At 53.3% G+C, this 23850-nt stretch overlaps 1 protein-coding gene across 1 annotated transcript in view; it reads right to left on the bottom strand.

Annotated features, from left to right (window-relative positions):
• Positions 1-23850, bottom strand: part of LOC103908466 (hydrocephalus-inducing protein homolog) — a 147677-nt gene that overhangs the window by 91552 nt on the left and 32275 nt on the right. The window contains exons 18-46 of the mRNA XM_009290851.1: positions 23369-23560; positions 22322-22492; positions 21509-21682; positions 20120-20328; positions 19345-19446; positions 18856-19039; positions 18228-18369; positions 16823-16988; positions 15401-16060; positions 14692-14904; positions 14059-14261; positions 13693-13875; positions 13326-13445; positions 11812-11971; positions 11534-11706; positions 10885-11083; positions 9833-9932; positions 9182-9281; positions 8516-8684; positions 7999-8237; positions 7568-7682; positions 6711-6915; positions 6108-6343; positions 5336-5487; positions 4156-4348; positions 3145-3253; positions 2289-2549; positions 1558-1700; positions 1010-1228 (exon numbers count right to left, since the gene is read on the bottom strand). Coding sequence (XP_009289126.1) covers positions 1010-1228; positions 1558-1700; positions 2289-2549; positions 3145-3253; positions 4156-4348; positions 5336-5487; positions 6108-6343; positions 6711-6915; positions 7568-7682; positions 7999-8237; positions 8516-8684; positions 9182-9281; positions 9833-9932; positions 10885-11083; positions 11534-11706; positions 11812-11971; positions 13326-13445; positions 13693-13875; positions 14059-14261; positions 14692-14904; positions 15401-16060; positions 16823-16988; positions 18228-18369; positions 18856-19039; positions 19345-19446; positions 20120-20328; positions 21509-21682; positions 22322-22492; positions 23369-23560 — 5492 coding nt within the window. The remainder of the gene's footprint in view (positions 1-1009; positions 1229-1557; positions 1701-2288; positions 2550-3144; positions 3254-4155; positions 4349-5335; positions 5488-6107; positions 6344-6710; positions 6916-7567; positions 7683-7998; positions 8238-8515; positions 8685-9181; positions 9282-9832; positions 9933-10884; positions 11084-11533; positions 11707-11811; positions 11972-13325; positions 13446-13692; positions 13876-14058; positions 14262-14691; positions 14905-15400; positions 16061-16822; positions 16989-18227; positions 18370-18855; positions 19040-19344; positions 19447-20119; positions 20329-21508; positions 21683-22321; positions 22493-23368; positions 23561-23850) is intronic.

Here is a 23850-nt window from a genome sequence, read left to right as displayed (position 1 = left end):
ACAACTGCATTGTGCATCACTTGCTTTGCATATTCTTTTATTATTATTATTTTATTTTAATTATTAAACTGTTTTTATCCCAACCCACGAGTTTTCTCACTTTTAGTCTTCTGATTCTCTCCCCCATCCCACCCGGGGGGGGAGAGTGACCGAGCGGCCGTGTGGTGCTCAGTTGCCGGCTGAGGTTAAACCATGACATCTTAAGAGAAAGCGCTGTCCAGATATCACGTGTGGGGCAACAGCCACGCTGGTGGGGGCTGGGGACGGGCATTCTGGGGCGGGAATGAACTCACTAGGAAAGTCTCCGAGTGCTGATGCTCTGATGGGGAAGAAGTTTGTTTTACAGGTCTTACAATGGTTCAGAAACTAGGGAAGAACCATCACCCAAGATAAGCGTGTTTGGCAATAATGACAGTAAAAGCAAGAGTTTCTGGAGATGATATTTCTCCGGGCTCCTGCGTGACTGCCATACAGCGCCTGGGCTGCCCCGTAATGAGATATCCCACACGTTATAGAGACCGCAACCAAAATCTCTGGTATCGGTGTAGATAGAGCTCAGAGCTCTCCCACGATGTGCTGGTGGGCTAGCCAGCATACACAGAAGAGTGCTAGTGTTGCTCTCCGAAACAAGAGACAGAGCACAGTGGATTTAACTCCTTGTTGGTGAAAAGGCACTGAATCAGATGAAGAGATTTTAACACCATAAAATGTGTTATCATAAAGTGTGACCTCCCATTCAACACAGGCTGCAACACTTCAGCTTTTGGCAGAGACCGATAACTTGCATGTGGCTAAATGTGTCTTGTCAAAAAGACTTCCCCATCTTGTGTGAGCATATCAGGTCACCGGGCATCCGCCTCTCCCCTAAAACACACTGCTGGTTAACCTCACAGATGGATTAAATGTCAGGAGGAAGCAGGAGCTGCTTAGCCAGCAGAGACGGCGGTCTGCTGCCGTCAGCAGCTCTTTTTGTAGAAGCTCGGTTAGCTTTTGCTATTGTGCTTCTTACCTTCTTCTTGACAGGCCACGTGGCTGCTGGGCCCTTCACGGCATCCACCCACTTGACGGTGCGCAGGCGGTCGTCCCAGTCGGTAACCTGCTCTGGCGGCAGCTGGAAGGCGATCCTAGCCACCTTACACTTCACAGGGTGCATTTTGAAGGCGACTGCGACATCTGATTTCAAGGTCACTGTGATGTCCTTAGCACAGCCAGCATGGAGGTGTCCCACCTAGGGAGAACCAGAGAGCCAAGACCAAACTGGAATCACTGGCAAGGGCAGGACTGACAGCAAAGGGATTGCTGTGGTGAGCAGCTGTGCCAGGAATCCGCATCTTACTGTGTATTTATCTGAGGTTTGATAGAGAAAAGTACAAACAAAAGATGCCACCTCCCATAACACAAAGCCTTTTCTGCGGGGCTGACAGCCCTGCCCCAGCAAAGCCAGGGACGTGACACTGGAGTGGGCTCTCACCGATACGTGGTGACTCCCTGCCAGCTCCCAGGAACCCGCCGGGCAGGGCTCGAGCAGCAGGGAAAGACAGAGCTGTCCAAACTCACCTGGGGGGAGAAGTGAAACGGGGTGCCTGCCAGCCACTCAAACCGCATCCCTTCCACCCTGCTGCGATTGGTGATGGTGAAGGTCACGGGGTAGGGTGTCCCGATGTGACAGTCCCCGAACTGGATGTGATCCACTCTGGCAGCTGTTAAGAATGAGAGCAAGGGGTCTCAGCGTGCGGTGAGGTCCATCCACCCCCCTCACACGCACAGACACACGTATGTCCAACTCCCCTCCTCGCTCCAAGCCTTCCTCCCTCTGGGAGATGCCGTTCCCCATCCTACCGCTTTCAGAGATACACCCCGACACGTCCCTAAACACGTGGCTGTGTCTGTGCAGGGGGACGTGCAGTGCAGCACGCACTGCCTCCGTGCACATGGCAGGCACGCTCACAGACCACCAGGTCCGGTGGGCGACCGCACAGGTCTGGTTATATAGAGGACACAAATTATCATACGTGGTCTTCATCTCCATAGCATACCGTGGGCTGGCAGACCTCCTTTTAGAGATACTCAGCTGAACGCTGGTATCTCTGACCCTTCCCTGCTAGCCTGCATGCTTCCCCCTTGACAGAGGCTCTTCCCTTGTATTCTCAAGTGTGGCTGCCCTGCAGGCTACAAAAGGCAACAGGATCTGTCCGCTAAGTCTGGACCACACCTGCACCGGCACAGGGTGAGCAGAAATGCGTATTTTCCTGTTCCCTGCTCCATCTTGGCAGCCTCTCCTCTCTTACCCTCGATTATGTCTTCCTCCAGATTGCCCTCAGTGTTCTCCTCCTTGCTGTCTGCCACTAGTCCATGGATGTTATCTAGCGTGAAGTCATCCTCGTAGCCTTCACCCACCAGCTGAATGTTGGTCTCTTCATAGGGGTTGTCCACCACTGACAGGTGGATCTTCCCTTCCACACGTTGGGCCAGGTTGGGTTTGAAAAGCACGTCAAACTCTGCTAATTCCCCGTGATGCAGGACCAGGGAAGCGGTGTGGGGCTTCCTCTCTGCACAGCAATGGAAATCAGAGACAAGTGATACAGCCGTACAGAGGAAATATTTCCACGGGCCATAAGAGGAATAAGAAGTTGAAACCCAGCTGCCTCTAAGCACAGGTTCTCCCATCACCAGTTCCAGACCCTCCTCCTGTATTCACAAGACTATGACACCACCATGCATATCACTGCTTAAGTGTCTTAGCCTCAGGTTAACACCCAGCTCTCACTCAAACTGCCTCCAGCCAGCTCCTGCCGTACGTGAAGCTGAGTCAAAGGGTGGTTTTGGCTTTTGTTGGCTGGCTGTGGGCTCAAGGGCTGCCTCCGTTCAGACCGGTAACTCCCCACACGCAGCAGAGACCTCAGACAGTCCATTCAAGTGGTGATAATTCCCCACAACTCAACCCACCACGTCCAGAAGAACAGAAAAACTTCCTACAACTTGCTAGGAGGAAACCCTGCAAAGAGTCCACGTGAAAAGCTAGGGGTAACAGAGAGCCCCAGGAAAGAAACGATGTCTAACATCTGGCTGCTGCTCGGCCAAGCCAAGAGCAGGGCACACATTTTCCCTGTGTGGATGACCACACTTCATGGTTAACGAATTTACCTTCTCCAGGAGAGTCCTCCTTCACGCCTGCAGCCTGGTAGATGCAGTGTGTGGTGGGCCTGGCTTTCAGGAAGAAAACTCCCCCTTCATCCAACAGGTCTATCATCAACTGAGAAAAGGGAACACAGAGCACGACCACGCTGGTGCGCGTACAGGATGGCACGCAGACTGACACCCTACTGCTGCTGGTCCAGCACGGGGAACCCAGCACGCTTCCCTGCTTCAAACACAGCTCTTGGCACAAAGTTTAAGTGAAATCAGACAGAAGAAAAAGAGAAGAAAAAAAAAAGGTGTTCAGAGGCACTGGGATATGATTAAAATATAACCAAACAGGAGAGAAAGTACTAAAAGTAACGAGCAGAATGTAATTAAACTACAACTGAGTTCAATTAAAACGTAGTAAAATGTGATCAAATACAATCTAATGTAACTAGGACATCACACATTCCCACATGAGAACCAAAGCGCGAGAAGAGAGACGGGGAAAAATACCCCACCAACTTCCTTGGGTTGTGTTGAACTGAAAAGGACAGACTGGTCAGAAAACCACATTTCCAAGAGGAACACCCTTCCTGGAAAGTAGAAGTCAGTCATTTCCTTAAGAAGAATTTCTGAGACCCATTCCCACGCAGTTCCCTGAGGCACAGAGCGGAAAGAGTAACCGGCACAAAACCCAAGGGTGGGTCGACACTAGTGAAGACAGCAGCAGTGGTTGCAAAGGAGACGGAGACAAAGGTGAAGGGCTGACGGAACTTTCCTAGAGGGATCTGGCTGAGAAATGAGACTCTTCCCGCTGGTTTGCCAAAGCATCTTCCAGAAAGTCAGAGGGGGTTATTCTCCTGCGACGGAGTGGCTCTGAGCACAAGGAAAGGGTTTCGTTTGATGTTCAACTGCACGCATAGAGTAGCGTGTCTACCATATCTGTGCATCTCTACCATGTTTTCTGGCGCCTTTCTTCCATGGCACAAGGGCTTGTTCCCAGACCAGAGCATTCCCTGAGCAGGTCCTCACCTGGACAGGTACGATGCCACCATTATGAAGGACCAGAGGGAGTTTTTCTGAATCACCCAGCAACAGCTTCTTGAAGAGCAGCAGAGGGTTCCCTCTCTTATTGTGAAGGACCGGGCGCAGGACCGTCACCCGAGGCAGATTCCCATCTCCACTGATATTGAAGGTCAGGCTTTGTGCTTTAATTGCTGCAGGGCTGCAGGAGAGGCAGAGGAGAAATCGCTACGGCTGGTACTAACCCATTTCCCACTTGCCAAGCAGTGAAGCGAGTGCCACCCACTGCGTTTTCCCTGGCTGGTGCTCCTGGTACCCCACGACACAGCTCCCCCTCACCCCTCTCGTCCCAGTCAGATCAGGGCCATTCACAAGAGGAATCTGCTCTGAAGAGCCAGAGCCTTCCAGAATAACAGTTAAAAATCATTTCACTTCATTGAATCACGCAGTAGAGCAGGTAAATAATGAGGCAACAGATGACACACGGCAAATTCACTGGCTGCAGTGATACGAGACATATGCAAAAAGCACAGGCACAGCATGAAAACAGTATAAAAGCAAGAAGGGAGAAGTAAATAAATAACACCATCAGTAAAGACTATTTCCAAGGACACTAAACCAGGAATTGCTTATTAGGGCAGAAAGCTGACTTATCTTGTCCCAGTTCAGCGACTAGAGGGTTGGGGAAGAGCAGGTCAGAGCCCTGATACGAACACAGGTCCCAGGACAGAGGAACTGGGCTCCTCTTCCATAAGGGGTCCAATCGCTCCTTAACATAAACTATCTTAATATACCCCAGGTAATCGCATCGAATCATCTCATTTTAACATAGACAAGGAGGGAATAATGCATGCTGACTTGCTGGCACAGAAACCTCTTCGTCTAACCTTTGTCCTTGGAAAGCCCCAGCTCAGCTGTTGCACATCTCCATTGCTTTCTGATTCAATAACTTCCAGTTGGCCACCTAATGTTGCACTGTCTTCGTAGCCACTCATATAGGCTAAGCCATGACCCTTATTTTTCTGCTCTGCTGTATCGAGTAGTTACTGCCTCCGATATTATCTAATGCTAAGCCCTCTACCTAAGGCTACTGAAAGCATTAGGGTTAACAAGAGTTAACGTCCTCCCAGAGGAGAGGCAGCTATCAGAAAGGTGTCCTCCCCCCCCAAGATTTCACAGGGCGAGTTACCTTGCCTGGACATCAAGGGAAGCCTCAAAAGTGCACTGGTAGTTCTGCATCGTTTGTGGAGCGAAGGTCACCGTAGCAAAGGCGTGGGAGCGGCTGGGCACACACATCCGAACGGGATCCACCTCAAAAACGTCGCTAACGCGGCTGTTAAGCTTGAGGGAACGCGCAAGGTGGTGTTAGGAGAAAACATCCTTCAATATGATGCAGTCTTATTCATGTATGCATCATGGGGAACAGCCCCAGGCAGCGTTTTCCTTCCTGCTTCCCTGGACAGGCTCCTTCCATCTCAGGGGGTGACTCCAAAGTGGTGCTGACCTCGCACAGGGAGCTGCCGTAAAGCCCAGGGGTGCAAAAGCTTGCTCTGAGCGCTGGGCAGCCACCCCAGCATACATGGGAGGTAGAGACTGCAGGGAAAACCCTGCAAATAATCTAGAATTGGCCTTTAAGGAGAAGGAAAAGACCAGGGAGCCTGAGGAGATGGTCTGCTTTGAGCCCTGGCACATCAGTCCAGTAAAAGCCCCCCTCTGAGTGCGCTTCCGAGAGATATTCAGAAGGGTTCAGGTCTCCCACCGAAGACCCAGAGGGGTGAGCCAAAACCTTGCTTGAAACACGCTGAATTCAACCCAACTGTCGCCCCGGCATTGCTGCTCTCCCCTGTAGTTTGACCTGCACCGAGCTGGACTAGTCTGGGCAAGAGAATGAATCTGGAGAACAAGGCAGGCTATCACCCAGCCTTTAAAGAGCAACAGCCACCTTGGCCTCTTGTTCTTACCTTACCGGGGATGGGTTTGACGGAGAGGACCACGTCACAGGGGACTTTGTCCACATTGCGGATCTTGAAGCGAGCTGCGGCCCGGTGCCCAACCAGAACATTGGTGAAGATAAACTTGTTCTCATCTGTGATGAACACGCCCTTGTCTTCCACTGTCTGTAGGATCTGGCAGAGGTTGATGTTGCTGCAGATTCGATGCTCCTCAAAGATGGACTCTATGTCGTCAACCACAAATGCTGCAAGCAGACCAGAGGGAGGGCTGGGGCTGGAGAAGCCTTCCTGCTGAATTTATCTGGACCCTGTTGGCCTCTCAGAAGGCTTGATAAGCCCTTTCTGCCCAGGTCACTGCAAAACCCAACCTTGGGTGGGGGAGTTGGCTGTGAGGGTGGAGCTCAGTCACCCTCATTCTTAAAGGGTATTGCTTTCCTTTTATCCTTCCACGCATCCCTCCCAGCCTCTCGCCACTGGCGGACTTGAAAAGGACTGGAACCTCTGAGGATTTTAAGATGGGACTTCAGGGTCAGGGTGCCTCTCTATCAAGCAGTAAGTTTAGGTGCTGATCAGCAGCAGGTCTGGCCATGGGAATCTGCGGACGGGGCGTACCTGGGAGGCAGGACTCGGCAAACAGGGTATAGGGGATGCCGAGGGGATTGTCCTTGGGGTCTCTGTCGCTGATATCGATAGACAGGTGCTCCTTGCATGTCCCCAGTGGCTCTGCGTAGCAATCCACCGTGATCATCTGCTGGCCCCCAGGAGGGATGGAGCCAAAGCCAGGGTACACCGTGAACATGCCTACAGTGAAGCGAGCCTGCAGAAAGAGTCCCAGGAGAGGCTGACGTCTAACAGCCTTACCTTGAGCAGCCCCAGCAAGGAGTATGCCACTCCTTGTCCTCCAGCCGGGCCCGAGCCCCCAGTCCCAGGGCAGGGAGGGATGATTCCATGGCCCAAAGGCAGCCCCAGGATGAGATGAACAAGCCAGGAGGAGCTGCAGGCCTGTCCTGAGTGGCATAGGGAAAGGAATTTGGGTGTAAAGGGTGAAGGTGGTAGCTGGGATCCTTCAACCTTCAGGGGTAAAACAGGAGAGCGGAAATAACCGTGAGAAATGATGAGAGGAAAGAGGGGATTGGGAAGAAGAAAAAGCAAGGTCATCTGATATCTATGGCCTGGGAGTTCAAACAGGGACATTCCGCATCTGTGATATTCACAGACCTATTTTGGCTAGCAGCTACCAAACACAGGACCTGCTCCCCTCTCTTGACCCCACAACTACAGGTCTGAGCCAGAGCACGGGACTGTCAGTGCGACTGAGCAGCTCCTGCCTCTCCTTGTGGCTGGGAGATGATGGACCTCCATCACGCAGACCATGTCCCATCCCGTGGCGATGAGCCCGCAGCCTGGGCACAGCAGCATCCTCCCACACCACCTGCAGCGGCGTGTGTCGGGGAGCAGGAGCCACCCACCTGCATGAAGAGGTTTGCATCCTTTTGCAGCGAGTGCTTGCTTTGCTTGACTGAGGGAGTCATTTTGCTTAAGCTTTCACTCTCGTGGGAGCAGGCAGATTTCATTTGATGTGCGCTGAGAGGAGAAAGCAGAAAACATCCATCACGCTGAGCTCCCTCTGCCTTTCTCTGAGGCCAAAGCTGGCCTTCCTCCCCATGGAGGAAAGCCTCCCTGCTCCTGATGGCTCCCGGAGGGCTGCCTGCAGCACCTATTGCTGTAGCTTATGGACAGATCAGCTATATCACCAGCTTCGTCCTACACACGGGGACGCTGAGGCATTTTTCCGCTCCCTGTCCACAAGCCAGTGACGCAAACGGACAGTGACCTGTCACACACCAGCCATGCTGCGGTGCCTCCTCAGGCAGGAAGGGTGGTGCGGGTCTTCTCTCACCTTTTCCTTGGCAATACAGGTGCATCCTGGTCTGCTCGGTAGATGAGGAATTTAAAGTCGAGGATGCCTTCGTTCTCCAGCGTGAAGGTGCAGGTTTTCCTGGTGCCGTTCATCATGGCACCGAAGTTGATGAGCGAGGCAGGGTAAATGCTGTACTTGCTGAACACAGCTTTCGCTGACACCCTCACTGGGATGATGGCGATGGTCTCGCCTCCTTCACAGATGCTGGGCTCAATCACCTGCAACCGGAGGAGGGGTTGGTAAATACAGCAGAGGCCAGCCTCTATCTCTGTCCCCTGATGCCACCCCGAGTCCCCCTCAGCTCACCCTCCCTGTTTAAACGCCTCCTCCAGAGCCAGATTTTCAGCTCTGCTTAGGAAGCATCACAAATTGTTTCTGAAAGACTTGATTGCGTATGTATGAGAGAGGATTCCCCAGCCTTCCTTCCAGAAGACACGTGTCCTGCTTACACTCCCAAGACATGGTGTGCTAACACCGCCTGGCCCAGGCAGCTCACCTGGCAGTGCAGGATGGGTTTCTCCTCAATATTCATTTCCATCTTGGGGTGGAAGAGCAGCTGGACCTGCACGGGGCGCTCGGAGACAGTCAGCACGCCCTTCTGCGGCTGGACAGTGAAGTGGGATGCCAGGTCGGGTATGTTGGTATCTGTGGTTTCCAGCTTGAAACTGGGGAGAAAGGGAAGGAACGAAGACCTCTGCAGTTAAAAGTACCGGTGCCATCAGCACAGCCAGGACTTTGCATAGGACCATAAAATAATAAAAGGGAAAGAGCCCAGCTCCGCTTGGGGAACCCCAGATCTTGACACAGAGTGCAGACAATCAGGAGTGCTGTAACCTTACTTCGACACAGATTTTTTTTTTCATTCTCTCCTTTAAAGAGTCTCAAAGAGAAATGAGCTGACCCTCAAAGGAAGAAAATGAATCTCAGCAGTGAGGGGTTTAAGTTTCAGGGTCTCTCCTGGTTCCTGCTGAGCTGTCAAGAACTGCTGGTGTGTAGCTGGACTCTCTGTTAAAATATTTGACATTAGAGAGCCCAGGTTTTGTATTTACCCGAACTGTGAGGTAGCCGGCATGGGAACGGGTTCTAGTCATGGACAGAAGGAGAATGCAGGCCTGGGCAGATGGTGGCACCATGCATTCACAGACCAGGCAGCTGGACCCACCTGTACACAATCTCGTACTTCCCTTTGTTCTTCAGAGTCAGCACTTGCTTCGCATCATCCAGGACCTTAAGGATTCCAAAATCCACGCTGCCATCGGTACCTGCAGAAAACCCACAGAGCGAGGTAAGAAATGGTGAATATTTGTGAGCTGCTGTAGACTACACCAGGTGATAAGATACATATTTGGAGTTCTCAGGCGGCACGCAACCCTTCTCAGCAGGTTTCCCTTCTTGGAAGTTTTCTCTAGCTACTTCGCTGCCCTTTCTCTTCTTACTTGGAGAGTATCTGCAGGGCTTAGCAGCTAAGGAGCTCGGTTTCCATCTCCTTGCTTCCAAGCACAGATCCAACAACTCCATGTGCCGTGCTGAGCCTGCAGGAGTTGCCAACTGCTTGTTCACATCGCTGTTGTTTCAAAGCCTCCAAACCAATCTGCACATGAAGTTGCACACTTCAAATTTCAGAGGCGAGAGACTCAAGGCTGCCTGTGCCCTGACAGTGCTTCACTCCATGCAGCTTGCAGGATATGTGCTTTAATTACCTGTGCCATGCTTGCATGCTATCCCACCCCACCCCACCCCACCCGCGTTGGTTGTCCATCTGCCAAGGCAATGCAATGCACCAGGCTACTTTGTTTTGGGGTCATCCACTGACCTTTAGAAATGCTGATGCTCAGAGCAACATCGTAGGCCTCTGCAAGGATTTGGATATTTTCAATCTGAACAATCCCCAGGACGTTTTCTGCATCTGAAACCTGAGGCGGTGAGAAACAACCACTGCTCAGACCATTCTCCTAAATTCCTTTGGTAGGCAACATACAAGTCCTTGTCTCTGCCAGCTGCTTCCACCATGACCTCCCCTGCTTGCCAAGCATTTGTGACTCCCAAGCTTTCCTAACCTGTTCATCTCACGGGCTGACCCAGCGGGATTCTGCTGCAGTAAGAAACCCTATCAGCCCAGCTCTTCACTCCTACAGCAGGGAACGCTGCTGCTAAAGCACCCTGGGAGGCACAGTGAAGTAAAAGCAACCACAAGAAGTGTGAGCTGTCCCAGAGCAGGTGGCATTGACAATCAACCCTCTCCTCTTAAATCACCCAGCACCCTCACTGAAATACAGCCCCTAAACCACGGGGAGCAAAATCCCAGGGCGAGAGCTTGTTGCTCTGTGTTAAGAGCCCCAGGCAGACTCCAGGATGGGTGCAGGGAGCACGCCGAAGTCCGGACAACCGAGCAACAGCATTCAACCACCCACAGCAGCAAGGCGGTTGTAGTACGGGCTCAAGACGCAGCCTCATAACCCAGGTGTAAGCCCCGCGGAGGCAGCGGCTGGTTATCTGGGGTGACGTGGATGCTCAGGGATGCACCGCGTCTTCTGGTGAACCCAGTTTGAGGCAGCAGAAGTTGGGGTCGTAGCACCCTTGTGTCTGTCAGGTACACCTCTCCCTGACTCCACAATATACTTGCCCCATGAAGCTCAGCTACAAGAGCACCCTGGCAGTCACTTAGTTTCCAAAACATTACCCTTCAGCGAGAGTCCCTTGCTGCTAAGGGCACGGCCCCCCGGCAATGCGGGTAGAAAGGAGTCTCATGAAGGCTCATCCTTTTGCCCTCTTTGCAGGGTACCCTTCAAGCACAGTCTCCGTCCCTAAGAGCACAGGGCTGATCACTCTGCCCTGCTCTGCCGGGGAGGGCACAGTCCCCCTCACCTCTAGTCGGATCGTCTTCTTAATGCTGAGAGCCTTCGTAGCCTTGAAATACAGATGCACGCCAAACTCTGTGCGGGGACCAACGATGCCCTTATCTTGCGACACGGAGAAGTCCTCGCCGAGGTTTTCCAGCCCACTGAGCCGCCACACCACGGGCAGTGGGGTGCTGTTTCGCAGGACCAGGGTCTTGCTGTCCCTCCTGTAGAGACAGGAAGACACTCAGCACCGGTTGCTCGGCGGTCATGCTAGCCTTGCAACTGAATGCAACTTGGAGCAGCCCTATCCACGCATATGAAGCCATAGTTAAACGTTTTCTCTGTGTCACAAGCCTGAGAGGTGAGGTCCTTGGGGGAGAGCTTGGTGTTAGAAGTGTATCCAACAGAAGGGAGATAAGGAGGAGCAACTGGACTGCTCTCTGAACGAGCAGATGAGATACAAATGCATCGAGATGCCCATCGCACAGCATTGCTGGGGGGCTATGGAGCTCGTGGCTGTTACAGGATATCGAAGCCAGCGAGGAATGGTGAGCAAGAGACTGGGAATCGCTGGGAGAAAGAGGGATGCTAGCCCAGCCTCCAATCTGAGAGGTCACACAGCCAGCAAGAGAAGCAGAAGGGGAACTTGCTGACAGCTCTCATCCCCGGCTGACCTGTGCAGAAGCAGCTTGTCGAAATGCACCTGCTTGGGGCTGACCCCCAGCTCCACCTGCACCCCCTGGCAGCACAGGCGGAAGACCACCGGCTCTGGGTTCTCCTGAATGCAGCAGACGAGCTTGTCTTCCACGAGGCCAGCTGAAGTGGGGTACGCCCAAATGCTCAGCTCCTAGCGCCGTTCCCGCAAAAAGAAATACGGAAGAGCATCGGGTGAGCAGGAGGAATGGCTCCTGGGCCCTTCTACTGGTGCCTGCCCTACCTGCCCGTCTCCTACCTGCTTCTCGTTAGGTTTCAGCCTCATGCTGGGAGGGTCTAAAAGGAACGTGTCCGCTTTGAGATCGCGCTCAAAGGAGAAATGCACCTCTGCTTCCACGGGGGTGACGTTGAGGATGGTTATCTTCTCGTAGTTGCTGGGATAGTGCAGCGCCTTGTACCTGTCCACAAAAGGGGAAAAGGCTGCGGAGGAGACCCCGGGACCGTCGTCTTTATCACACATCGAGGAAAGCACTGTGCCCTGGCAGCGGGAGGCTGCACTGGAAGACCCCGGTCTAACAAGCAGGCTAAGAAAAAGGATCTCTTTCAGGGGCACGTTGCATGGCATGTGTGTTCATCCTTGCGTTACTTTGATGTCTGCCCCCGTACCTGGTGCCTCCATCTCAGAAGCGTGACGACACACAGGCCACTTAAATATAGAGCGTTTTACAAAATATAAATTCAAAGGTGCCTGGAAAAATAAAAGTACACTGGGCACAAGGGTTCTTCCCCCTTCTTTGTTGGGTTTCCTTCCCTGCAGGGTATAAAAAAAATGCTTTTGAAAAGAGGTTTTAAAAATAGTTTAGCTTATCCCTTTCAAAAAAGTCATGAGATTGCCATGTATTTCATGGGTTAGCTCCAAGTCTCAGGGAAGGAAATAGAAAGGATTAATTCCCAAGAGGAATGCTAAATTTAACAAATGTCCCTTCTCTCAGCTGTGGAACAGAATTTGGAGTTAAAGGGTTAAAAAAGCAAACAGACACCTGAGACCATTCATCAGCCTGGCTAAAGATCCTCTTTTGTTTTTTAAACTGCTTTGATTTAATTTCCTTGGGTTGTCAAAATACCACTAGCTCTCTAGAGCTCCCATGAAGACAAGAACTTCATTTTTAACACTAAAAAAAAAAAAAAAAAGCGCAATGTTAAAAATAGAAATATGCCAGCAGCTACAATGACAACTTTTTTAGGCAGGCTTTATCCAGCAGTGAGGATCAGGAAAATGTAAACCCCATTTTTATTCCTCTGCAGGTTCCCTCCCAACACACACATTGGCAGGTCAAATCTTACTAATATTACAGATTAATGAATGGTTTATAAAACCATCAGCAGAATAATTGCTCATTCAGTCTACCCGTAGAGCTTAAAGCACTTCAAAAAAGCACCATAAAGTTCATCTCATCGGTGGTGAAGCTGAGATGTGGAGCGGGGACACAAGTTGCCCCAAGTCACCTTCAGGCTGGAAGCAGCATGTGGCTCCGGCCACCGAGGCACCCACCGGGTAGGAAGATCATCTCTCTCTCTCCCCAGCTCCTCCAAGACTTATGTGCCTGTTACCTCCTCAAGTTCACACATCCGTGGCCCTTCAAACCTGTGTATCTCCCAGGTCTCTGCCTGGGCCTGCCCTGAATTGTGCCACTGGGACAGCGTGTCTCCAAGCGTGCCCATGAAAGCACGAGGCCCTGGAGATCTCATCCCAACACCTCACTCTGAGCAGGCAGCACATCAGGATGCTCACTCGGGGCGGGGAGCACGTACCAGTCTCTTGACTTCCCACACAACAGGGGTCCAAAGTGGAATACACCCGTGTTCATGACATACTGCTTGGAGATGATGTCATCATCCGCCTTGCTCTTCCTCTGGCAAGGAAACACCAGCCTGGGGAGAGAAAATGGGAAATGAGGCGCTGTGAGATGCTCCAAGCGGAAAACCTGGTCAGAAAGCCATAACCCTTATTGGTGGCTGAGGTACCAGTACTGCTTCCCAACTCCAAGCACGGGAAAAGATGCTGGGCTGCTCAGGCAGCACGCCCTGCCCAAGCCAGAAGGTCACAGGGTACAAGGGACAGCCCTGGTTCTGAGTTTAGGGGGAGGTAGTGTGGGAGGCTCCCATGGGCCGGCCTTACCGTGGGTCCTGGCTGATGGTGGGATACAGGCAGGTGCCCCTGCAGTGCAGCTGGTACAGACGGTTTGTCCCCAGGACCTCAAAATGCAGCGTCTGATCAAACTGGCCCAGCACCGTGGAGCTGAAGTGGACCTTCAGTTCCACCTCGCCACGGGCAGGTACTATCCACCGGCAGCTGCTCAGCCTGGCAATTAAAGAGGAGGTCTTCAGACATTGCTAACGAGCAAACGAGACAAGGAGGAGGGTCGTGGACACTCGCCATCCCATGGAGGTGCCAGCAGAGGGTGCATGCAGAGCTGGGGATGATGCACCTCGTTTGGCGAGATGGCCGTGAAGCAGAGGGATCACCTCATCCCTCACAGCTCACCTGACGGATCTCCTTGGGGATGGGACCCTGTCCGTGCCACTTTGGTCCACCTTTGGGGGACGTGTGGGTGCTCCCGTGCCCGGCCCCTGGAGACCTATCCTGCCCCGGCCGGAGCTCCGCTTCTCCCTCGCAGCCTCCTGGCTGCCCGTGGCTTTCTCCTTCCTCGACCGGCCCCTGGTTGGGGTGACCTGCTGCTCTGACATCTTCGCACCAAGGGGAGAGAGAAAAGGGGGAGAGGTGAGCCCTGCCCTGAGACATCCCCATCCTGGAAAGAAAGCTGCGGGTCTGATAACAAACAGGAGAAAGAATAAATAAGTAACCAGCATCTACCGGTTTCATATTTGCCCAGGAACTGGGTCTTCCTTATTGGACTTTGTTTTGCCTACGACACCTCTCCTCGCCCAGGACCCCTCCTCACCCAGGAGCCTCTCTTCAAGGGAAGTTGAGGGCTTTAGGTGATTTTTTTTGTCTTACAGAACCGCCCTATGTCTCAAGCAGAGCTCTCTCTTTTGGACAGACAAAAAAAGATGCCTGCAGACACCAGAGCCCGTCACGTCTTCACTGCCCTTCCACAGTGATCCTTTCCATCCTCCCCCCCCATGCCCCCATCCGGCCTGGCCCCTGCCCTGGCACCTTCACTGCAGACACGACGGGGGCATCCACGAGACTTTCGGTATCCTTCTTTTCATCTTCTGCAGTGGCACCTTCTGGCACAACAAAGACGAAGTGCTTGAGGGCTTCTCCTGCTGCAGGGGCCATCCGCTTCTCTGGGTAGCGGATCACAGAGTAAAAAGCGGTAGGGGGAATGGGAGGCCCTGAGGGACCCAGTCCCAGGCCATCCAGGATCTAAAGCGTAAGAGAAAACCCCGTTTATACTCCCGTCACCTTCATCCTCACACTCCTTCCTTACAGGCACTGAGCTTTTGGCAATGGGGTTTTTTTTTATTTCTATGGAGTGCAGTGGGTTTTTATGCCCAGTGGGGTGGGCAGGCTCCAGAGCAGTGCCAGGACCTACAAGCGGGACCTAGAGAGAAACCTCTCCCTTGAGTGACTCAGCTGAAGGAAACAATGACCGTGAGCTGCCCTGCCCTGGGACCATTTTTAATGATTTCCAGACTGGGAAACTCTCTGAACGGACAGGATGCTTGAACAGAGAGCGCTCCCTCCTTCCACCCATCTGAGGGATGCTGAGAACCTCCCCAGCCACGTGGCTGCTGCAGAGCTGTTGTGGGTCATCATCAGTGGCCTGGACAAGGCTCTGTGCCATTGTCACCTGGCGGGACACACTGCACCAGGGCCCACGTCATGGCAGGTTCAGCATCTGAGCCTCGCGGGGCTTTACCTGCTCTGCCGCTGGCAGCTTGCCGCTCTCCAGAATCTTCCTAGTCACATCTTCTGAGCTCAGCACCTGGATGTCCAAGCAGGGCACCCCGACATCCTGGCCTCTGGCTGACCCTCCTGCACCTTCCCCTTCCAGCTGAGATAACTTGGAGTCCTCAAGAGCCTTCAGTTTTTCCAGCCGCTCCTTCTCCAGGCGTTCTTTCTCTGCACGCTCCTTCTCCAGCCTCTCCTGACGCTCCTTCTCTCTGTCCTTCCGGCTCCTGCGGCTGGATAAATGCTGGCGCTGGTCTTCTGCTTGGTGCCACACCTCCTCTTGGTTCAGAGGGGAGAGCAGGATACCCTGAAACCTGTCCCAGGATGACAAAATATGCGCGACATCCTTCTGCGATGCCTCGTAGATCTTAAACCTCAGGGCCAAGTTCTTCTCGCTGTCACTCTGGGCCTCGTTTTTGGTTTCCTCCTTTTCTGGCTCTGCGGGTTGCACAACCACCGCCGGGCAGGCATCCGTCAGGGCAACCCTGCTCTGCTTTTTCTTATCTTCCTTGTCACCTGCAACAGAGTCTGGGTGCTCCTTTACAGATCCCTTCTTGTCTACCCCCTCGGTGACATCCGACCGGTTGCTGGTGGACACATTGGTGTTGCTGGTGGATGTGTTCGTGTTCTGGGCAGAAGGAGCAGGAAAAAGCAGTGAGCGGTTCAAGGCACCAACTCAAATGCTGTAGGACAGCGATGATCTTTGCAATAGCACCCCGAGCCTCGTCTGAGACCTGTGCTAGGTACTCTACAAATCCCAATTCAGAACGCAGCTGGTGCCCAGTTTAGCTCAACTGAAACCAAACTCCCCGGTGCCAGACTGATGAGGAGACCTGCAAACCAGCTGAGAAACAGAACAGCTTCCCAAACCAAACAGGGAACTTAAGACACCTTCTTACTCCTGGGCAGTCCTCTGGGCTCGTTTCTGGCGTGTTGAGCATCCCCATGGCTGGCTGACTCTTTGGGAAGTCTGGTTGCTAATGAATACCTAAGGCCTGGTGGTATCTCCTGCCAGACGTGTAGGAAAAGACACCACAGCCCAGACGGATCATGGCTCAGAGGTGTAAGTCACACGCAAAGCGGGGAGAAACACTGGACTGAAACTATCTAGGGCTTCACAGTGAATGTATGGGGTTATGTGAAGCCATGACTCAAAGGCAGCATGATCCTAGAAGAGCAGCTCTCCTACAAACCCATGGGAAAACATCTCTGGTGAAGCAGCAGCATGATCCAACACCAGCTGCTGTCTCCCAGCACAGCCCCACGTGTTACTCACGGCCAGGTACTCATCCCCAGCACTGCATGTGGCTGCTGGCTTCTCGGGGAATGGTACAACTCAGCGGGAAGGTCCCCAGGGCTTTTACTCATCTCTATAAACACAGCCACCCACCTGCCTGACTCCAGGCTGGCTTTTCTTCCCTGAAGCATTATCTTTGTCTTTTCCAAGCTCTCTCTTCCCCCGCTTAGACTTCTTCTTCAGCTCTTCTTCCTCCTTCAAGCGTTCTAGCTCCCGCCGGTGCTTTTCCTCAAGCTCTCGAGCCAGCTGCTCCATCTCCCTTCAGCAAGCCAAACAGAAAACATCCCTGAGAGTCACCGCCAGAAATTGGAGCTCGCTGCAATCCCAGCTGGTCCTGCGCTTCATTGACCCTGAGGCCAGTTAGAACTATCAGACCAACTCCATAGACTTCCCTCAACCTGGGGAGGCTGGGAACATCCAAACTAAGGAAAGGTGGGAGGGGACCTCCAGGGCCAGCCAAATCTAGGCTTTGCTGTCATAAGGTCTCAATTGTGCTGCTTCTCCAATAAGGTCCACCTGGACACCTCCAGCACGCTGCCGAAGACCGAGCCACCATCTCTCCACACTTGTGCCTGAAGCCCTCTCTTGATTTCCCAGTGTAAACCAGCTCGTAAATCACTAACACCTACTTATCCCTGCACCAATACTTACTTGGCTTATCCAGCCCTTCTTCTCCCTGGGCATAGCCTGCTCCTTAGCGAGAATAATCATATCAATCAGAAAGCAAAGGCTGCAGTAACTCCCCTCCTGCAGAACAGGCTCTAAACAACCAGGTTTCCTGCTGGAACCCAGTCGCGAACCATGGGAAACTTGTGCTGTCTGTCCTGGAAATCATGATTTGAAGCAGCCCTAGTGATCTCCTCCCAGGGAAACAAACTTCAGCCTGGGCCGAAAGAAGTGCCGAAACACACACTCGCTTTAAGCAGGTCTCCCCCCACCCAGTTTCAGGCAGGGATTAATACAGGCTTACACTTATCCTATGCATCCTCCTGAACACGGCTGCTTTGCTGGATCAGAGCTTCTCCCAGGCTCACCCACTGCTGCTGCAGCTGAAGGTGAGCCTAAGAGACACCAGCTTTTATGGCTGGGGTCACTCAAGTAAGGAAAACCCTGGGAGATCAGCATTGCAGGGACTTCACCTACAGCAGGACTGGTATCTAAACCAAGCTAGCACAGCTGCGCCTCACACCAATCCACGCCACAACCCCTCTGGTTTGGTGAAGAAGGGAGATGACGAAAATGAGAATCAAAATAACTTGGAGACACTTCTAAGTGCAGCGGCAAGGCGAGCACAGAGCCCAGCTCCCTGCATCTCGCCAGAAGAAGGTCCTTCCTCCCTTGGGAACCAGGGAGGTGGAACTGGCCATCCTTGGGCCGCTTGTAATAGACACTTTTGGCCTTTGCTCTGTAACCCCTCTGAGCTCAACCCCGGTCTCTGGAGCAGGGAAACCCTTCAGGGACACTGTCCTGGGGAGTTACCCATGGAAGGCTTACAGACCTCTTCTTCCTCTCACGCTGGACTTGTCGTATACTGTTATTAAACTGAGCTTTCTGCTCCTCAGTGAGGGCATCATACTCTTCCTCATCCATCTCCCAGAGACGTGCTCTCTCCCTCCTGGCAGCTTCTTCCTGCTCCCGTCCTTCAGCACAGACCAGAGGAGAAACCATTAGCGACTGCAAGCAGAGCTTGCCGTTCTGGGTGAGCTGCGAGGATTCACAACTCTGCCCCAACCCAGCTTGTCATCCTGCCAGGAGATACTGGGGAGCCCATATCCCTGCTCCAAAATTCAGATAATCCCCTAAACTCTCGGCGGTCAGCAAGTTCCCATGCCTTGCCCGGCTCACATGCACCAGCGCTGTGGACAGCTAGCCGATGGTTAGTTATTGAGCCACAACAGCTTGCACTTGTGCCCAAGCTTTCACGTTGGAGACTAAGGTAAGCCTTACAGCCTCAGCTCTGCTGTATTTTAAGCAACCGCGAGCTGAGTGCTGACTACACTGAGGCAGAAGGTGGAAGGATTAACAAAAACATTTCTTACAAGCTCTGCTGGTAACCCAGATACACGTGGATAAGGCTGAGGGCTTGAGAGAGAAGATTTGAGAGGTACAGAGATGATGAATCTTACCTTCCTGCTCTTTTGCGGCTGTCTCCCTGGCTTTCAAAGAAGCATAATCCTGGAACAGGTTCACAAAATAGATATAAGGCCGATTTCTGACAGCTTTGAGCAGGCAGAGGAGAGCAGACGCCGTGTTGCGTGCAAAGAGGGTCTCCAGGCCATCAAACACCACTCCCTGGTAGCAGTCACTCAACTGCGAATAAAGTTGAAAAGGAAGAGAAAGTCAGCTATCGCACGCACTGGGCTCTCAGCTAGTCAGTAAACCCAAATGTCAAAGGACACCAGCCACCGCTGTTCCAAGTGCAGCAACACAGGCAACTCGGCTCTGATCCTTCCCTGCACTCTGCCAACTTACGGCATCTGCAGCTTCACCCAAGGATCCCTGCACGCAGCCTAGGACTCCTCCAACAGCAGACATAGACCTCCTCCTCTCCGAATTGTACCTCGCTGCCTGTCTCTCTGTAGCAGGAACGTATCATTTGCCCCCACCACACGTACCTGCAGCCTTTCAGAGAGGATGGCCACCAGCAAGTCCTCGGGCAGCACGCAGCTCATAAAGCCCAGCTCTCCCGCTGTGCTGCCACTGACGCTCAGCCATCGCTGCGCAGGAACGCAGGGAAGTGGAGGGATGAGATGAGAACTGGATGAGCCCTGCAACATTGAGCACCACAAGAAAAATAAAACACTTCGGAAACTCCCGAACAATTCCAACTGCTGGGCTTGGAGCTGGGGTTTCTCACTAGCGGGAGACTAGAACAAAACCGGAGGCCAGCAGCTCCTGGGGACAACCCTGGAGGGCACATCCCTTGGCCAGCAGAGACCCAAGCTTGCAAGCCCCCGGCACAGCATCCCGCAGCTTTGCCCACTGCCTGCAGCCACGTTAGCCAGGACTGCACTTTGCCAAGACTAGAACAAAACCGGAGGCCAGCAGCTCCTGGGGACAACCCTGGAGGGCACATCCCTTGGCCAGCAGAGACCCAAGCTTGCAAGCCCCCGGCACAGCATCCCGCAGCTTTGCCCACTGCCTGCAGCCACGTTAGCCAGGACTGCACTTTGCCAACAAACCGTTAAGACCCAGCAGAGTTTTTCTGCCAGAGCACAGGGTTTCTCGTTCCCAGCCCGAGCCATGCTCAGCCTGCCCAGCTGGCTCTCTGCGCTATATACCCCTGCACCAGGCTCTGGGTGACACGGAGCCTCCACTGTAAGCAGCCCCTTCACTTCTCAAAGGCAACAGAAAGGTCCCAGGTGTTAACCAGTGCAGATCATGCTTCACCTGGGAGCCTGCCGGATCTGTTAGATGCTGTTTCTGGGATTGGGATGCGTGGCTATCCGTCTTCCTCTTGCCCGCTGCGGCGCTCGTCCGACCTCGGGAACTGACGGACTGCAGGCTGACTTTGTCCCCGGAGCTGGACTGGCTCACGTCTGGGCTGTGCTTGGCCTCGGAGCTGAACTGCAGGCTGAGGGAGACCTCTGCGTTTTGACCTGCGGAGGGGACAGACGGCTCAGCAGGGCTGGTGACGGGCACTGCGGGGAGCAAGCAGGCACCTTCCACCCCAATGGGCACAGCCCTGTGCCCTGGTAGGGACACAGCACTCGTCCCCCAGCCTGCCGGGCGCTAGCAGCACTGCTCTCCAGAAGCAGCTCCTTCCCTGCTTCTCTTATTAGCATGATAAAGCACACCATCTGATACCGGATTTTAAAGCCAGAGAGTTTTTAATGCACAGCCCTGTGTCCCTCCTAACAAATGTGCACGCGGGTGACACTGTTTGCACAGTAGCTCCCCTACGGATCAAGCCAAGGATTCGTTCTCCAGGACCATCGTCTCCGTACCTTGCACCCATCCTGCATTTTCACATGGAGACTGTAACATGCAGCCCTGCCCCAGCTGCATCACCCATCTCCACTGGAGCTAAATCCTCCGTGTGGGATAACCCCACCCAGGACCCAGGCCCTTCTTCCCCCCACCAGCTCCCAACCCAACCAGCTTCAAAGCTGAGCGATGCAAAACTTCCCCCACCAGAGCCAGGGTCCGGCCTCACCCTGCAGAGCTCGGGGCACCAGCTGCCCAATAAAGTTTCCTAAAAGTCTCCGGTCTCACATGGAGAACAGCACAACATGCACGAGCTGTGTGACCTGACAGCGTGTATAGGAATATCTCCGGAGAAAGGAGCTCATCTGCAGTGTGTCTCTCATCTGAAACTCCCCCGGGGAGGTTATTCTTCCCTTCCTCTCATGTTTGTGAAGCCACACTCAAAGTCAGTTGTCTAGTGCTTAATGAGCCACTTCAGAGGGCTTTTTCCTTGTTAAAGTGGGCAGCAGTTCTGCCTGATGGCCGTGAGGAGCAAGCTGGATTCAGCTTTGAGGAAATATAAAAAACTCTGAGAAAGATACAGGTGTGCTTCACCGCTCCTAGGAAAAGGAACATGTGCCCAGAAGCCCAGGGGCAGTAAAAGTGCCGCTGTCTGAGCCCTTAAAACAGAGATTTTTAATTTTTTTTTTTTTAATAACCAGAGATGCTTTATGAAATGGCTTTGCATTTCTACATGCTGCACCCATGTTCCCTAAGAGATCCAAGGGCTGTCAAACTTCTCTGGAGCAAGCAGAACTGGATGGTCGTGGTGGGTTTCTGAAGCGCTGCTCTGGGTTCAGCGTTTCTCCTTACCAGCATCCTCTGTCTCCTTGTGGCTCTGCTCGATGGCAGCCCTGATGCACAGCTCCCGGGCGCGGAGCCCTGCCAAGCTGCTCCTGTCCGAGATGGCTTCTGTCACCACGGCGTCGATGGACAAGCAGGCAGCACCGTAGTATTTGGACAGGGCAACCGCTGCCAACGTCTTGCCTTGAGAGAGAGGAAGACTGCTTGGTGACACTTGCACGTGAGGCATTTTCAGGGACAGGCTCTGGAAATCCCCCGAACAGGATTTCAAAGTTTCAAGGATGGTCAGAAAGCAAAGTGCCGCTTTAGGGGAAACCACGAGGGAGGCAGTTTGAGCATGGTTAGAAGTGTTGTCCTCTAGAGCCAGGTGGATCACCTCCACTTCATGTTCAGCTGAGGACTTCGACCCTTGTGGTGACTTCAACCCTGGGCCAGGGTTTCGAGCCCTGTCCCACCACCATTCAGACCATTTGCTAGCCTGTGCTGCTCAGCGCTGTCTCAGGCAACGTCTGGGCACGGTTTGGGGGTCAGTATGGGCTAGGGACTGCGCCCACAAGGCAACGTGGACACTAGGCAGTGTGGTCCCACAAGGCAACGGGGACACGGCCACTCTTTGGGGGAATGAGAGCCTAGCTGTATGGACACAAGATGAGCCATGCCATTTGTACCAGCTAGGCAAAGACCTGGGATTGTTTCATGTACCAGCAGAGCTGTGGCTTACCTCGCTTCGCTTCAACTGATCAACCAAGCACCATGGCCCACCAGGATACGTCTCTCCCGCTTTCCCGGCCTCCTCGCAGCCAAGGGCTGCAGCTCACGTACCTGTCAGGGGTGCCCCGTGGACGATGACGACAATCCCTCTGCGGTTTCGGGCTGCGCGCCCTTCTGCAGAGATATCGATGCCAAGGTGGCGGGCGATGGCCCTATAGACAGGACTGTCGTCCAGTTCTCCCGCGGCCTCCTTGCTGCTAGCGGTGCTTTGCCGATGCTCTGCTGTGCAGAACCGGGTACAAAAGTCAGCCTCCTGCCTATCTGTGATCCTGATCATCCTCCCCATCCCCTCAGATCCTGGGAGAGGAGACTCTGCTGAAACCAGCATCATGCTCAGGGTCTCCCCATGCCCTTCCTTCAGGCTTGTGCAGATCAGGGTCTGCCCTAGATGCTGGTAAAGGTTCCTGTTCAGATTATAGTAAATGGGGTGGCAGAAAGAGGAAAGAACAAGCGTCCGGCAATACCTAAAAGGACAGGGCCAAGGCTCCTTCCATGAGCTGTCAACATGGTCCTCATGGGAGTTTGGTCCCGGGTCCTGCTGAGTGAGTCGGGGACATGCAGAACTGGGCATTTTACACAGTCCCAAGGGAGAGGCTCCATTTGGGGGTCAAGCAATTATCCGAAAGCCGGATGCTTTAGGAATATTATACCAGGAGATCTGGCTGGGCTCTGAATTCACCATAACAGCATTTACAAAGAGCTCCCACCTTTGCCCTTAGAAGGTCACCGAAAGCCATCTTGGCTTGCGATGTCACATAGGACAAAGAGTGTGCTGCCTAGGGAAGGGAACAACACCATCCTGATCCCACAAAGAGTGTGCTGCCTAGGGAAGGGAACACCATCCTGATCCCGGCAGCTCCTGGGAGCAAAGGTGCTCATTTGGCAAAGCTGGGGAAAACCTCCCTGGTCTCTCACTTGTCCCTGCCCCAGACTCTTCTCAGGATCCTACAGACTTCATAGGCAAGCGTGGGTTCAGGGCCTACAGGACTGAAGATGGCACCAGGCTGCAGTGAAGCGATGGAGGTGACACTGAAGTCATCCGCTGAGGCCCTTTTGCCACAACAGACATAAAATAGGTGAAGAGCTTAGGGTTATTACCTGTCCCGCGTCTTTTCTCAGCACCTTCCTCCTCCTCTTCTCCACATTCAGATTTAGAGTCCACCTTGTTGGACTGGCTTTCATCAAAAATGGAGGAGGGAATGACTGAGCTATGGGATGAGGTGGTGTGAACGATCCCAGCAGAGTGCTTTCCTCCTTGATCCGACAAAGACTGGACATCTTCTGAGTTTGCTGAGGAGGAAGGACGTGGGGAGGGAAGAAGAGGGTGAACATGGCCAGACAATCTACTCTTTGCCGTTTGCCACTTTGCACGGCCACGTGCAAAAGATGGAAAATTTCCCAAGGAGGGAAACTCCCAAGGCACCGAGAAGCCTGTCGTGGTTTAACCCGGCAGGCAGCTGAACACCACACAGCCTTTCGCTCACTCCCCCCCACAGTGGGATGGGGGAGAGGATCGGGGGGCGGGGGGGAAGAGTAAAATTCATGGGTTGAGATAAAGACAGTTTAACAGGACAGAAAAG

Source organism: Aptenodytes forsteri, unplaced genomic scaffold, assembly GCF_000699145.1.
Source record: "Aptenodytes forsteri isolate BGI_AS27 unplaced genomic scaffold, ASM69914v1 Scaffold14, whole genome shotgun sequence".
NCBI lineage: Eukaryota > Metazoa > Chordata > Aves > Sphenisciformes > Spheniscidae > Aptenodytes > Aptenodytes forsteri.
Note: the sequence above shows the minus strand (reverse complement) of the source record. Positions and strands in the feature narration are given on the sequence as shown.